Source organism: Loxodonta africana, chromosome 5 (assembly GCF_030014295.1).
Source record: "Loxodonta africana isolate mLoxAfr1 chromosome 5, mLoxAfr1.hap2, whole genome shotgun sequence".
Taxonomy (NCBI): domain Eukaryota; kingdom Metazoa; phylum Chordata; class Mammalia; order Proboscidea; family Elephantidae; genus Loxodonta; species Loxodonta africana.
The window spans coordinates 155162472-155179043 of NC_087346.1; the positions used below are offsets into that span (position 1 = coordinate 155162472).

At 46.0% G+C, this 16572-nt stretch overlaps 1 protein-coding gene across 1 annotated transcript in view; it reads right to left on the reverse strand.

The window, feature by feature from the left end:
• Positions 1–6295: 6295 nt before the first annotated feature.
• EVC2 (EvC ciliary complex subunit 2) overlaps positions 6296–16572 on the reverse strand; it is a 183500-nt gene continuing 173223 nt past the window's right edge. Inside the window, 3 exon segments of the mRNA XM_064286086.1 lie at positions 6296–7270; positions 10132–10233; positions 13680–13879. Coding sequence (XP_064142156.1) covers positions 7003–7270; positions 10132–10233; positions 13680–13879 — 570 coding nt within the window. The 3' untranslated portion in view covers positions 6296–7002.

The window sequence follows — 16572 nt, forward strand, 5'->3', positions numbered from 1 at the left end:
TTCAAAGGCATCAATTCTTTTTCGGTCTTCCTTGTTCATCGTCTAGCTTCCCCATGCATATGAGGTGATTGAAAATACCATGACTTGAGTCAGGGGCACCTTAATTCTTAAAGTGACATCTTTGCTTTTTAACACTTTAAAAAGATTTTTTACAGCAGATTTGCCCAATTCAACACATCGTTTGATTTCCTGACTTCTGCTTCCATGGGCATTGATTATAGATCCAAGAAAAATGAAACCCTTGACAACTTCAATCTTTTCTCTGTTACTCATGATGTTGCTTACTGGTCCAGTTATAAGGGTTTTTGTTTTCCTTATGTTGAGGTGTAATCCATACTGAAGGCTATGGTCTTTGGTCTTCATCAGTAAGTGCTTCAAGTCCTCTTCACTTTCAGCGAGCAAGGTTGTGTCATCTGCATAACTCAGACTGTTTAGTCTTCCTCCAATCCTGATGCTCTGTTCCTCTTCACATAGTCCAGCTTCTCCGATTATTTGCTCAGCATACAGATTGAATAAGCTTGGTGAAAAGATGCAACCCTGACACGCACCTTTCTTGACTTTAAAAAATGCAGTATCCCCTTGTTCTATTCAAATGACTGCCTCTTGATCTATGTACAGGTTCCTCATGAGCACATTTAAGTGTTCTGGCATTCTCATTCTCCACAGTATTATCCATAATTTGTTATATCCACACAGTAGAATGTCTTTGCATAGTCAATAAAACATAGGTAAACAACTTTCGGAAACTCTGGTGGCGTAGTGGTTAAGTGCTATGGCTGCCAACCAAGAGGTCGGCAGTTTGAATCCGCCAGGCGCTCCTTGGAAACTCTATAAGCAGTTCTACTCTGTCCTATAGGGTCGCTATGAGTTGGACGCGACTCAACGGCAGTGGGTTTGGTTTGGTTTTAAACATCTTTCTGGTATTCTCTGCTTTCAGCTAGGGCTCATCTGACATCATCAAGGATATCCGTCATTCCATGTCCTCTTCTGAATCTGGCCTGAATTTCTGGCAGTTCCCTGTCTATATACTGCTTCAGCTGTTTTTGAATGATCTTCAGCAAAATTTTATTTGCATGTGATATTAATGATATTGTTCAGTAATTTCCACATTTTCTTGGATCACCTTTCTTTGGAATGGGTACAAATATGGATCTCTTCCTGTTGGTTGGCCAGGTAGCTGTCTTCCAAATTTCTTGGTGTAGACGAATGAGCACTTCCAGAGCTGTTTGCAGTGCAACATCCATTTACTGAAACATCTCAGTTGGCATTCTGTCAATTCCTAGAACCTGATTTTTTGCCAGTGCCTTCAGTGCAGCTTAGATTTCTTCCTTCAGTACCATGGGTTCTTGATCATATGCTAGCTCCTGGAATGGCTGACCATCAACAAATTCTTTTTGGTACAGTGACTCTGTATATTCTTCCCATCTTCTTTTGATGCTTCCTGTACCATTTAATATTTTTCCCTGTAGGGTTCTACAGTATTACAACTCCAGGCTTGAATTTTCTTCAGTCCTTTTAGCTTGAGAAACGCTAAGCATGTTCTTCCCTTTTGGTTTTCTAACTCCAGGTCTTTGCACATTTCAGTATAATACTTTAGTCTTCTTGAGCCAGTCTTGGCAATTTTCTTTTTAAGCCCTTTTACTTCATCTTTTCTTCCTTTTGCTTTAGCTATTCTACGTTCGCGAGTAACTTTCAGAGTCTCTTCTGATGTTCTTTTTCATCTTTTTTTTTTCTGTCTTTTTAAGGACCACCACATATCTGTCAATTTGTCATACTGTTTTGGCTTGTGTGTTGCTGTGATACTGGAAGCTTTGCCACTGGTATTTCAAACACCACTAGGGTCACCCTTGATGGACAGATTTCAGCAGAGCTTCCAGACTAAAACAGACTAGGAAGAAGGACCTGACAGTCTACTTCTGAAAAAATTGGCCAGTGAAAACCTTATGAATAGCAGCAGAAGCTGGTTTTAGATACTCCTAAACCAGGATTATGGTTAGAAAGTAAAATACGAAAATTACTTTATTTCGAACCTCCGATTACACGTATCTGTCGGAATCAACTGGATGGCAACTAACAACATACATATATGTATAATCCCATTTGGGAATGTTTGGGAACAGGGTTTTCTTTCTTATGTCAATCAGGCCTATCAGTGCAGGGTGAGGCCTAAACCTAGTCACTTCTGAATTATAAGGAGCAGCACAGACACAGAGACAAGCAAACACAGATCGGGGAAGATAGATGCCATGTGGAGGTCACCAAGGAACTGAAGAATGGTGCTACAGAAGCTGAAAAAGGAAAAGGTCTTTCCCCAAGAGCTAACAGAGAGAGAGAGAGAAAGCACTCCCCCAGAGCTGGTGCCCTGAATTTGGACTTCTATCCTCCTGAAGGTTGAGAAAATAGACTTCTGTTCTCCAAGGCCACCCACTTGTGGTATATCTGTTATAGCAGCACTAGGAAACTAAGGCGAGAAGTCTTTCAGCAAAACAGTGACTTAAGACAGTTATGGCTACTGTGGAACAGATGGGTGGTGGCCAGGTAGGAGGGAAGGAGGCCACTGCCATCATCCAGGAAATGTGATGGTGCTCTGGCCTGGGAAGTAATGGGGGAGAAGGAGAAAAGGACACAGATGTGGGGGCTAGTTCAGGAGTACAATCAGCAAAATTTGGCCATCAGATGTTAGAGCTGAGAAACAGGGAGATGTCTAGTATAACTTCCAGACTTCTGGCTTGATGCCATTCGTTAAGAGTAGAGACATTCATAGAGGAATGGGTTTTACACGAGGGGATAATGAGTTCAGGGTTGGACATGCTGAGGTTGAGGCACCTGTGAGGTCTCCAGAAGATGGCCAGCAAGCTGCAGACATAAGCTCCTGGAGCCCAAGAAGTTCAGTCTGCAGACCAAGGTTTGGGAGTCATAAGCATAAAGCTGTTCCCAAATATCCCCAGTTAGATTTGATCTCATAAACTCCCACAGAAAGATATTTATACATTTGTTTTATTCCTAGCACTTAATAATTACTTATTTTTGAGTCTGTCAGCTCAACTAGAGCAACCTCTTAGAAGACAGAATCCATGGAAAACAGCCTCATACAGGTTCAGCAATTTCTCAACTTACCCCAGCTCGTAAGTAACAGAGACCAAGACTGAGCTCAAGTCCTCTCAGTCCAGATGTCCTGTAGCTTCTTCCTCATGAGTAAGCTCCATGTGCTGTGGCAGGTGAATCCATGGAGTAACATGGACCTGGTCTACATCAGCAGCCATCTGGAAAGGTGGCTTGTTGATGTTGTTAGGTGCTGTCGAGTCGGTTCGGACTCATAGCGACCCTGCGTACAACAGAACGAAACACTGCCTGGTCCTGCGCCATCCTTACAATTGTTGTTATGCTTGAGTTCCTTGTTGCAGCCACTGTGTCTGTCAATCCACCTCGTTGAGGGTCTTCCTCTTTTCCGCTGACCCTGTACTCTGCCAAGGATGATGTCCTTTTCAGGAGAAAGGTGGCTGCCTTCACACAAATTGGCATCAGGAATGAAAAGAACCCCAAAGCTCAACATTGTGAATGCTTGCTTGAATTTTTTTTTAAACTGCAATTATTGAGTACCAACATTTCATCAGACATTGCAGACACAATATTCAATATCATCACTCTTTACAACATCACCACGGTAAGATAGGTGTTGTTATTGCTGTGTGCCACCGAGTTGATTCTGACTCATAGCGACCCTATTGTCACAGACTGCCTCACAGGGTTTCCTAGGCTGTAATCTTTACAGGAGCAGATTCCCAGGTCTTTTCTCTCAAGGGGCCGCTGTCGGGTTTGAACTGCCGACTTTTCAGTTACCAACCAAGCGCTGAACTGTTGCACCATCGGGGCTCCTTAAGCTAAGTATTAAACCCATTGCTGTCAATCAATTCCGACTCATAGCAACGCTATAGGACAGAGTAGAACCGCCCCATAGAGTTTTCAAGGAGTGGCTGGTGGATTCAAACTGCCGAACTTTTGGTTAGCAGCCGAGCTCTTAACCACTGTACTACCAGGCCTCCAAGGTAGGTATTGTTGTTAGTTGCCATTGAGTTGGTTCTGACTCATAGCAACCCTATATACAACAGAACAAAACACTGCCTGGTCCTGTGCCATCCTCACAATCATTGTTATGCTTGAGCCCATGGTTGCAGCCACTGTGTCAATCCATCTTCTCGAGGGTCTTCCTCTTTTTTGCTGACCCTCTACTTTACCAAGCATGATGTCCTTCTCCAGGGACTGGTCCCTCCTGATAACATGTCCAAAGTACATGAGATGAAGTGTCACCATCCTCATATGTAAGGAGCATGCTGGCTGTACTTCTTCCAAGACAAATTTGTTTGTTCTTTTGGCAGTCCATGGTATATTCAATATTCTTTGCCAGCATCATAATTCAAAGGCATCAATTCTTCCATCTTCCTTATTCACTGTCCACCTTTCACATGTGTACCAGGAGACTGAAAACACCATGGCTTGGGTCAGGTGCACCTCACTAGGTATTAATCAAAAACCAAACCCGTTACCGTTGAGTCTATTCCAACTTATAGCGACCCTATAGGATAAGGTAGAACTGCCCCACAGGGTTTTCAAGGAGCAGCTGGTAGATTCGAACTTCTGACCTTTTGGTTAGGAGCCATAGCACTTAACCATTACACCATGAGGTTTTCCCACGAGGTACTAGGACGTCTGTTTTACAGATGAGGAGACTGAGGTTCAGAGTGGTAAAGTGATTTGCTCAGAAGTTGTAGAGGTGGATTCAAACCCAGATCTATTTGATCGCAGAAGCATAGGTTTTCTCCCAGCACATCTTAGTGTTTCTCGTGTAATATGTTTATACAAAGAAATGTGCAGCCAGTGTTTCCCATGTATTAACATAAGGAGTTATTCTTAGGTTCAAATAGCAGATTTTGAATGACTTGAGCACCTCCTGTTGATAATAGCCTCTTCAATCAGCCTTCAGTATATAATTTTGAGCTATTTTTTAATATCTTCACATGCAATCTACTTCCAACCATGCCTAATTCTGGCAGAGCCCTTGTGGAGGCAGGAAATTCTTGGAAAGGCAGATAGATCACCCTCAAGGTGCAGAAAAGGACAAAGATGTGGAAGGCACACACCACCAGCTGCTTCACAGGCCCAGTCTCATTTAATCTTCACAAGGATTCTCACCATCATTTTGTCGATGAAGAAAATGAGGCTCAGAAATGTCAGGTCACCTGCCCAAGGACACACAGCTCACAAATAGAGCAGGATTTGAACTCACATCTGCCTACTCCAAAGTACACACATTTTCCACTCTGCTCTACGTGCGTGAAAGCCACAGCTCCTTCTCTGCCCTCTCTCTGCTCATTGGGCCTACTGATGGGAAAACTGGGTCCACTAAATCTTCCGTATATTCACTAATGCAGCCAGGTCAACCAGCAGCTGATCATGAATGTACACAGCCTACACCTGGCAGAAGCACAATCCTAAGCCCAGGTCCCTGTTCACTGCCGTGCTGCAAGCATGCTGACAGGAAACTACAAAGAAGACTTGGCCTCCAGTTGCCAATGGAAACAGGATGCCCCGCGGCAGATGACCAGCAACCAGCCGCCATTGAGTCGATTCCAGCTCGTGGTAATTTGCTCCTTGTGTGTCAGAGTAGAACTGTGCTCCACAGGGTTTTCAATGGCTGATTTTTCAGAAGCAGATCCCCAGGCTTCTCTTCCGAGGCACCTCTGGGTGCATACAAACCTCCGACATTTTGGTTAGAATCCAAGCATGTTCACTATTTGCACTACCCAAAGACTCCAAAGTTAGGTTTGGGTATGATTTGGTATGACTGCAGGAAAGTTATTTAAATTTTCTGAGTATCAGCTTCCTTGGCTCCATAATGATACCACTTTGATGGGATATTAGTGAAGATAAGTGGGTTAAAGTAGCCAGAATGTCCTAGCATAGGCTCTCATGAAACAGATGCTCTGTCTGTGTTTCTTTCTCTTGCCCTTGCCAGGGACAGGGGCCCTTTCTGAATTATCTCCTCCCTGGAGGAAAGATCCATGCAAGTGTCTTCTCTGCCTGGCTCTCAGAAAAGCTCATAAAATGATCTGACCCAGCCCCAGTGACGTATCACTGGTTTCTGCCACTGCTATGAAGATGAAAGGGTCAGGGCATATAAAAGCACTTCATAAATGGAAGCAGCTTTATGCCATTGATTTGCTGGCAAAGATGTCCATTGGTCCAGGGGCAAGAGAAAGGACAAGGAGTCTGAAGCCATAAAGACCAAGTGTGAGTTTTGATTTTGGTATTTATTAGGTTTATGGACTTTGGCAGTCCTTTCACCTTTTTACATCTCTGAATGTCCTCATTTACAAAATGAGAAAAATAACTCTGATTTGCACTGCACAGTTTATATCCCAGTGGCTGGCACACTTGTTATCAAGCGGGAAGGAAAGAGGGCCAAGATCTCCGTTGGACCCCACAGCATGTACCCAAAACCAAGGAGTAATTAAAACTAAATAGTTTTCTACGTGAAGCAAGAACTAGTTCCATTGTGAAGAGCTTTGCGTAAGCTACATCTATTTTTAAAAGTTGCCTTTATAAAAATAGGATATGTAACAAACATAAAACAAGAACGGAAATGTTGCCTTCGACACACAACCCGTAACTCAGCCGGATGTTGGAAGGTAGAAGTGTGGTGTATTGAGGTGGGGACACCCGCTCTTCTAGATCCTTGGGGACTGGGGACTGAATGTGGATGGGCTAGTCCCACGTTCCTCATGATGCTGAAGAGAGTGGGCCATCTGGATGTTCCTGAGCCCCAGAGGAAAGTGAGTCCCTGAGAGGCCGGAGAGTGGCGGATTGTCAGGTGTGTCTGTGTCTTCTGCATCTGCAATTTCTATTTGCAAGTTGTACGCAATAAACACACACACACACACACATACACACGGGCAGGAGAAGATAAATCTGTCTTTAGACTCCCCTGTGGCACTTTCCCTTGGGCTAGTCCGTGCCTGAAGCCCAAATGGCCTTTTTGGCATTCAGAAAGTTCTTCTTTCTCCTGGGAGGAATGTGCAATGAGATCTCCGGCTCCTTTGGACTCCTGAATATAAAGATCTTTTCGCCTGTGTTTAATAAGTCCACGGTGTCTGCCCCTACAACGGAGACGGCGGCCAGCTCGCCAAGGGGTTCCAGGGACAGGTGGGGCCAACTTCCTTTCCCAGGGAATACCATCCTCTCGGTGAGAGGGAGGCACGTCTTCTTCAATATGCTAAGGAAAGAACAGAAGACCAAATTCAACATTTGGCAATGGACCCTCCGGAGTGTACGGAGAGTTCTGTAGGGGAATCCCCTTTGGGGTCTTGGGGGTTCCCAACCAAATGCATTTTAAGAGAAGGCTTTTTCCCTTTGGTCACCCAATGCCCCTGAAATTAGGTGAAGCTCATGGTGGCGGTATGCAGCAGGTACCAGCTCATTGTTAAATTTTCTGGCGCTTTGTCAGCCAGTTGTCAGCAAGTTGTTAGCTTGAAATCAGCCATGGTGGGAGTATTTACACCATGGAAATGGGCAAAGGCTACGAATGGAGCACCCCCATCCCGCAGCATGTTGTTAAACACTGACTAGTACACCGCTGCCTGCTAACCTCTCATTAAAGGCAGACTGATGCAAAGCAAACCTGATTACAAAGCAGCTAGAAGTTAGGCAAAATGCCCTTTGAAATTGGAGTGTGACCAGCTTTGGCGTGTCCCCTGGAAGAATTGCTGGAATCTCTGTGCATCAGCAATCCAACCCTAAATCCCTGCCACTCTTGCTGATGGCCCTGACTACCCCTGAGAGCCCTAGAAACCCAGAAGCTCTCTGCCCAGGCAGAGCAGGACAAGGACACATCACTAGGGTCTACCTATTGAATGTCACTGGCAGGTATGCTGTCCCTCCCTGAAGTGGAGTGGCAGATTCAGCTCCAACCCCACCACCCGTCTGTCAGTTTGTTGTCCTGCAGGAGCTTGTGTGTTGCTGTGATGCTGGAAGCCATGCCACTGGTATTTCAGGTACAGTGGGGTCACCCACGGTGGGCAGGTGAACAGGTTATAGCAGAGCTTCCAGGCTAAGAAAGACTAGGAAGAAGGCCTGGCGATCTACTTCCAGGAAGAAGGCCTGGCGATCTACTTCCAGGAAGAAGGCCTGGCGATCTACTTCCAGGAAGAAGGCCTGGCGATCTACTTCCAGGAAGAAGGCCTGGCGATCTACTTCCAGAAATTAGCCAATGAAAATCTCATGGATCACAAAATAGTATGGTCTGCTAGAGGACCAAGCAGAGTTTAGTTCTGTCGTACATGGGGTCACCACGAGTTGGAGCCAACTCAACAGCAGCTCACAACCACCATCACCACTAAGTCCTGCTCCTGCAGCTACTTATGAGTCTGAGCAAGGATTTAAAACCCGGCTCTCTTCTCGTTCCTCCATAAACACACGGTGCCTCTAGCCAGAGTGCAGCGAGCTAGGATAACTCCACTGAGCTGTGTCTCCTCCACTCCTACTCCCGTGGCCTAGGAACGCGTTAGTGCCCCCATCCTGAGCCTCTGCTCCTTAGCGGAGCCCCTGGATGGCGCAAACAGCCAACGCGCTTGGCTGTTAGCCAGAGTTGGTGGTTCGAGTCCACCCAGGGGTGCCTCAGGAGCAAGACCTGGTGATCTGCTCTCGTAAAATCAGCCACTGAAAACCCCGTGGAGCACAGTTCTCTGACACACGTGGGGTCGCCATGGGGTCGCCATGAGTCGGAGTCGACCCAAGGGCAACTGGTGACGGTGGTTACGCTTATAACATGTGACTTTCTATTTCCTGGTTCCGGTTTCGTATTCTGATCTAATTTCTTTGGGACTAAATTCTGATGTCCGACCTATTAGCACTGACTCCAAGATTTTATCACGGACAATTCCTTAAGCCCAGACTCAGAAGCTCTGCCTTACCCGCTGCCACAGAGTTGACTCTGACTCACGGAGACCCCAAGTGTATCAGGGTAGAACTGCTTCATAAAGTTTTCAATGGCTCTGACCTTTTGGAAGTAGATCTCCAGGTCTTTCTTCCAAGGCACCTCTAGGTGGGTTCAAACCACCAACCTTTTGGTTAGTATTAGTAGTTAAGCACTAAACCATACACGCCACCCAGGGGCTCCTTAGCTCTGAGAAGTTGTGGATGGGGCAGGGCTCCGGCTACAAGCTTCCTCTAGACACCCACTGCTTGCACAACGCACAGTAGGTACACTTTTTAACCCGTTATGAATCTATCCAAGGAGCCCTGGTGGCACAATGGTTAAGCGCTCGACTGCTAACTGAAAGGTTTGCAGTTTGAACCCAACAGCCGCTCTGGGAGAAAGATGTGGCAGTCCGCATCCGTAAAGTTTACAGCCTTGGAAACCCTGTGGGGCAGCTCTGCTATGTCCTATAGGGTCGCTCCGAGTCAGAATTGACAGCAACTGGCTTTTTAAAAAAAATCAATCTACCCGATGTAGATTTTTTCTCCAAATCTTCTCTAGGGGGATCACAGGAGACACTCAGTCAGCTGTTTGTGGCAATCTAGAAACTCTGGCCCTGAACTCCAGGTGTGTGTTAACCACTGCCAACAGAGAACGGCCTTCCATGGAGCGAAACAGTCATGGGCCTGGAATTTGAAGGAAATAAAGGGCCAGCTAGATGGGCCGGATCCACAGCCTGTTTACCACCTGCAGACGGGGCCACTTCGTCTGACCTTCTGAGCTTCAGTCTGACCACCCCCACTTTCTGGAAGGCAGGGAGGATCCAGTGCAGTGATGGACAAGAAAGGGCTTTGCAAACTAAGCTAAGGATTCTTCTCTTTCCATTAAAAAGAGCCATTAGTTAAAATAAATACAGTAATTAAAATGCCAATAAATCTTAAGAGAACATTCTCAGAGCTGATAGCTACAGGCTTATCTTCAGCTTCCAAACTACACCCACTTAGAATAAAGATTTGCAGTCTCCGGGGAGAAAGGAGGAAAGGAAGGCTTGCCTGTTTGAGCAAGGCTTCCCTCACCCCCTCCAGCTCCTGCCTCCCCACGCAGCTCCCAGGCAGCAGGGCACGCCCCCTCCCAGCCCACCTGAGCAGGTGCCCCGTTACCTCTCCTTCCTCCTGCGAGCCCAGAGCGCCTTCTCTAGCCCTCTGCTGATCAGATCTCCTCTCAGTTTGCCCTCTAAGGCTTTCCACCAGGCCTGGTGTTTCCTGAAGGTAAGAAGGGAGTGTCTTACATTTTCAAAAGGGAATACAGTTTTTCTAGTGAATCGTAACAGTACTTCCCAAAAAGCACTACAGAACCCAATAACAAAAAGACAAAAACACCCCAATCAAAAAATGAGCTAAGGTCCTAGTAGACATTTACCCAAAAAAGACATCAAACACATGAAAAGACTCTCAATATCATTAGCCATTTAAACAACAACAAAAAAAAAACTCGTTGCCTTCAAGTCGATTTCAACTTATGGCTACCCAACATGTCACAGAGCAGAACTGCTCCATAGGGTTTTCTTGGCTGTAATCTTTGCAGAAGCAGACGGCCAGTCCTTTCTTCCATGGCACTGCTGGTTGGGTTCAAACTGCCACCTTTCTGGTTAGTAGTAAACTGTGTCACCCAGGGACCTTGTTGTTGTTGTCGTTAGGTGCCGTCAAGTCGGTTCCGACTCATAGTGACCCTGTGTACAACCGAACGAAACACTGCCCGGTCCTGGGCCATCCTCGTGATCATTTGAGCCCAGGGACCTTAAACCAAAAAACAAACCAAACCTGTTGCCATTGAGTTGATTCCGACTCATAGCGACCCTACAGGACAGAGTAGAACAGCCCCATAGGGCTTCCAAGGAGCAGTTGGTGGATTCGAACTGCTTACCTTTTGGTTAGCAAAGTGAGCTCTAGGATGGCTATTATCAAAGACATGAAAATGCAAGCGCTGGCGAGGATGGACAGAAATTGGAACCCTTGCATTGCTGGCAGGAATGTAAATGGTGCAGCTAACATGGAAAAGAGGTCAATGATACCGCAAAATGCTAAACATAGAACTACCATATGACCCAGCCATCCCCTCCTGGGTATACACCCAAAAAAATTGTAAGGAAGGACTTAAACAGATCACTTGTACATCAATGTTCACTGCAGTATTATTCACAATAGCCAAAGGGTTGTTTTAACCCAAGTGTCCATCAACCGATAAATGGATAAACAAGACGTGGTATATAGGTACAATGAAATACTAATCAGCCATAAAAAAAATGAAATTCTGACACATGCTTCAACGTGAATGGACCTTGAAAACATTATGCTGAGTGAAGGAAGCCACGCACAAAAGGACAAATACTGTCTGATCCCACTTAAATGGAATTCCTAGGACAGGCAAATGCTTAGAGACCACAGCAGAGTCGTGGCTCTCAGGGGCTGGGGGCGGGGCTGGTGATGATAAGTGACTGTTTAACAGACACCGAGTTTCCGCTCAGGGTCATGAAACCGTTTTGGAAGCACAACATTGTGTGTGTAATTAATGTCACTGAATTGTGCACTTTACATGTTTTTTACCACATGAATTTTTTTTTTTTTTTTTAAAGCAGGGTGGATTTCCATCTGTCAGTGTGACTTTCAGCTGACACAGGAAGCCCCACGAGTTGTCACCATTTCTTCTTTCAGACACTCAACACACAGTGCCCAGACATATTCTGTGACCTGGACAAGGTACCATCAGGGGTTCTCAGTTCAGTTGAGGGGGGGAGGGGGCGCCCGCAGACAGGTAACAGGTGATATCACTCAACCAGGGGAAGAAGGGGACACTTGAGCTGAGCCTGGGCATCCAGCAGAGGGGGCCAGTGGGCACTGGTGGAAAGGTCCACCAGCCAATTCACAGGGGAAAAATGTGGCAGTCTGCTCCCGTACAGATTTCAGCCTTGGAAACCTTGTGGGGCAGTTCCACTCTGTCCTACAGGGTCGCTATGAGTCGGAATCGACTCAATGGCAATGGGTTTATGCTGACTTAGATGTTGTTTGCTTCCCCCACTGGACCGTAAGAGCCGTTGCCTCTCCCACTCCCCACACCTCCCCAGTGCCTGGACAGAGGACAAATGAGGCGTTCCATATGGGTCCTATGACTATGTAAGACAGACAGGAAGGCTGTCCCTACAGTGTGATCCCTACACACTCATACACTCTCACACAGAAACTCACACTCACACCACACATTCACACTCACACAGACACACCACACACAAATACACTGACATCACACATTCACAAAGACATACCACACCAAACCAAAAACCAAACCCACTGCTGTCAAGTCAATTCCAACTCATAGCGACCCTACAGAACAGAGTAGAACTGCCCCATAGAGTCTCCAAGGAGCGCCTGGTGGATTTGAACTGCCGACCTCTCGGTTAGCAGCCGTAGCACTTAACCACTACGCCACCAGGGTTTCTGACATACCACACACACACACAAAATATACCACACATTCACACAGACACACCACACACACACAAATATACTCACACCACACATTCACACTCACACACAAACACCACACACACAAACACACTCATACCACACACACACACAAATACACTCACACCACACATTCACACACATGGACACACCACACACAAGTACACTCACACCACACACACAAATACACTTACATCACACATGCACATTCATGCACTCACACAGACACACCACACACACACAAATACATTCACACCACACATTCACACTCATACACTCACAGATACACCACACACACAAATATACTCACACCACACCTGCACACTCACACACCTACACACAAATACACTCACATGCACTACACAGCCACTCAAAACACCTTACACACCACACACGACCATTCTCACACATTCACACACAAATATACTCTCACACACCACAGAGTCACACTCAACACACTACATACCCAGACACATAGACATCACACAATACTCAGCTACACACACCACATAGTCACACTCACATACATAACAACACTTACACCCATCACACACACTCACTCACACACTCAGATGCACCACATATACACAAACATTCTCAGGTCACACAGTCACACACACAGCACATACATACTCAGAGATACCACACACAATCACACAAATACAGCGCACACACACAAACACTAATTTACACCACATAGGTTACACCTACAGCACACCTACAGCACACACACAATTACACACGCACACACACAAACTCCACACATGCTCACAAAACCCTGCAGAGAAACACAACCTGGAAGAGGAGATAAAAAATGCTAACAGCTGTTTTCTACAGGTGGTAGAACCATGGATATTTCTTTTTGCTTTTCTATATATTTTTACACTTTCTTGAACGGGTGTACATGCCATTTATACGGCTCCGGCAAACTTGTTTTCTTAAGATTCTACTTTTCAGAAAATTAGTGACTAAAATGAAAATTATGGAGAAAATACTTGGGCCTACAGTGACTTAAAAAGACTTCACAGCGACCATTCTGCCTGTCATCTGCTCCTGGAACTTGACAACGTGCCCTCGGGGAAAGATCTGTGTGTGTGTGCCAGGGCCACCCTGTACCCCCCTCCCTCCCTCTGTTTTCTGCAGGGTCCCAGTCACTGTCGCCCCGGCAGCCCTGCAGGCACTGCAGTCACCTTCTCCTGCCCAGGTCGGCCTGCTCCCCTCCGCCGCTCTCCGCAGTGGCCGCGTGGTTGGCGTGCTTCTCGATGACAGCGTCCAGGGCCGCGAGCAGCTCGGGCTGTGAGGCCGCAGGTTGCACCACGCTCAGGAGCCGGCGCAGCGTGGCCCCCGGCACCATCGCCAGCTTCGTGAGGTAAGACGTCAGTCTCAGCTCCTGGAGGGGTTAACAGGGGTTTAATCTTGGTGAACAATCGTGTTTAACTGATGACATTCTGAAGACTTTTTGTCCCAAGTGATGAATATTTCAGTAGCTCAGTCCTAAAAACATGTTTCCCAATTCTCAGACCTGTCAAAAAAAATCCACTCAGTCAGCAGCCCTGGTCCCCCACAATGTTTTCAAAGGTTCCATCCATCCTTCTAGCTGCCTCAACTCACTCCAGTGATCCACAAACCACCAGAATGAAAGCCCTGGCCGGCAGCAGGGCCAGTTAACGACCCTTCTTCTCACTCATGCTTCGTGAGGCAGGACCGCACGGGGGGAGAGTACAGGCCCCGGAAACATCCAGAATGTCCCTCAAGGTAAACAGCTATGAAACCAGGCTGTGCCCCATGACATGGAACGCCACTCTGCAGTAAAAAGAACCAAGCAGTGGGTCTCGGGCACGATGCCGTGTGCAAAGGGTCCATCTCCAACAGCACACACTGGGATTCCATGTACGGAGCACTGCAAAAGTGACAAAATGTAGAGGTGGAGAACACAATGCTGGCTGCCAGGGGTTAGAGACAGCAGCGGGGAAGGGATGAGTGTGACCACAAATTTAGGGGTTGTCTGAGCTGCTGTCCAGTCGGCCCCCAACTCACGGCAACCCCATGTATGACAAAACAAAACACTGCCTAGTCCTGCGCCATCATCAGGATCGGATACAGACTGAACTGTTGTGATTCATAGGGTTTTCACTGGCTGATTTTTGGAAATATATCGCCAGGCCTTTCTTCCTAGTCTGTCTTAGTCTGGAAGCTCTGCTGAAACCTGTTCAGCATCATAGCAACACCCAAGCCTCCACTGACGGGCAGGTGGCGGCTGTACTTGAGGTGCATCAGCCAGAAATCAAACCTGGCTCTTCCACGTGGGAGGCGAGAATTCTGCCCCTGAACCACCAGCATCCCCCAAATTTAGGGGAGGCACAAGGGAAATCTTTGTGGTGGTTACAAAAATCTACACATATGATCTAATGATATAATCACATGCACAACAACATTAGTGTAGGGTGTGAATTGAGTCAATGTCTTTTGAGACATAAAAGGAATAGATTAAGCAAGCAGAGATGGGGGAAAGACAGATGTCATCCTACATGAAAGTCGCCAGAGAGCCAAGGAACACAAGACGAAAGACAAGGACCTTCCCCCAGAACAGAGAAAGCCTTCCCCTAGGGCTGGCGCCCTGAATTCGGCCTTCTAGCCTCCAGAGACAACCCTGACACATACCTTCTGACTTTAAATCACATAATATCCCCGTGTGTTCGAACAACTGACTCTTGGTGTACCTACTGGTTTCTCATAAGCATAATGAAGTGTTCTGGAATTCCCATTCTTCAAAATGTTGTCCAAAATTCGTTATGAGCCACACAGTCGAATGCCTTTGCACAGTCAATAAAACACAGGTAAACATCCTTCTGGTATTCTCTGCTTTCAGCCAGGATCCATCTGACATCAGCAATGATATCGCTAGTTCTACATCTTCTTCTGAATCTGGCCTGAATTTCTGACAGTTCCCTGCCGATATACTGCTGCAACCATTTTTTAATTATCTTCAGCAAAATGTTGCTTGCGTCAGAGTGGCATCCTTTCATGATAATTATTCAATCTGTATTCTAAGCAAATAATCCGAGAAGCTGAACTATGTGAAGAAGAACATAGCAACAGGATTGAAGGAAGACTCATTAAAAACTTGGAATATGCAGATGACACAGCCTTGCTTGCTGACAGCAAAGAGGACTGAAACACTTACTAATGAAGATCAAAGACTACAGCCTTCAATATGGATTACAACTCAATCTAAAGAAAACAAAAATCCTCAAAACTGGACCAATAAGCAACAACATGATAAATGGGGAAAACCCTGAAATTGTCAAGGATTTCATTTTAGTTGTATCCACAATCAACACCCATGGAAGCAGCAGTCAAGAGATCAGATAAGGTCTAAGGTACCTCTATTAGTCCCATCCCACTCAGAGCAAAGGATAATTCAGAAAACCAAAGACACAAGGAAAATACTAGCCCAAAGGACTAAAGGACCAAATGAACAACAGACTCTACCAGCCTGAGACTGGAAGAACCAGATGGTGCCCAGCTACCATCAATGACTGCCCTAACAGGGAACACAACAGAGTGCCCCAGACAGGGCAGGAGAAAAATGTAAAACAGAATTTCAATTCACATAAAAAGACCACACTTAATGGTCTGACAGAGACAGAAGGAACCCCCAAAACTATGGCCCCCGGATGCTCCATTAACCTAGAACTGAAACCATTCCTGACGCCCACTCTTCAGACAAAGATTAGACAGGCCTATATAAAAAAAAAAAAAAATTTTTTTTTTTTATAAAACCAAAAATAATACACATGAGGAACGTGCTTCTTAGTTCAAACGAATATCCGAGGCCAAATGGACAGCTCCTGTCCAAAAGCAGAATGAGAAGGCATGTAGGGGCAGGCACTGGTCGAATGGACACAGGGAACCCAGGTGGAAAGGGGAAGTGTCCTGTCACATTGTAGGGACTGCAATCAATGTCACAAAATAATATGTGTACAAATTTTTGAATGAGAAATTAACTTGAGCTGTAAACTTTTACCTAAAGCACAATAAAAAAAAAAAAATCACATGACATATTGCATTGGGCAAATCTGC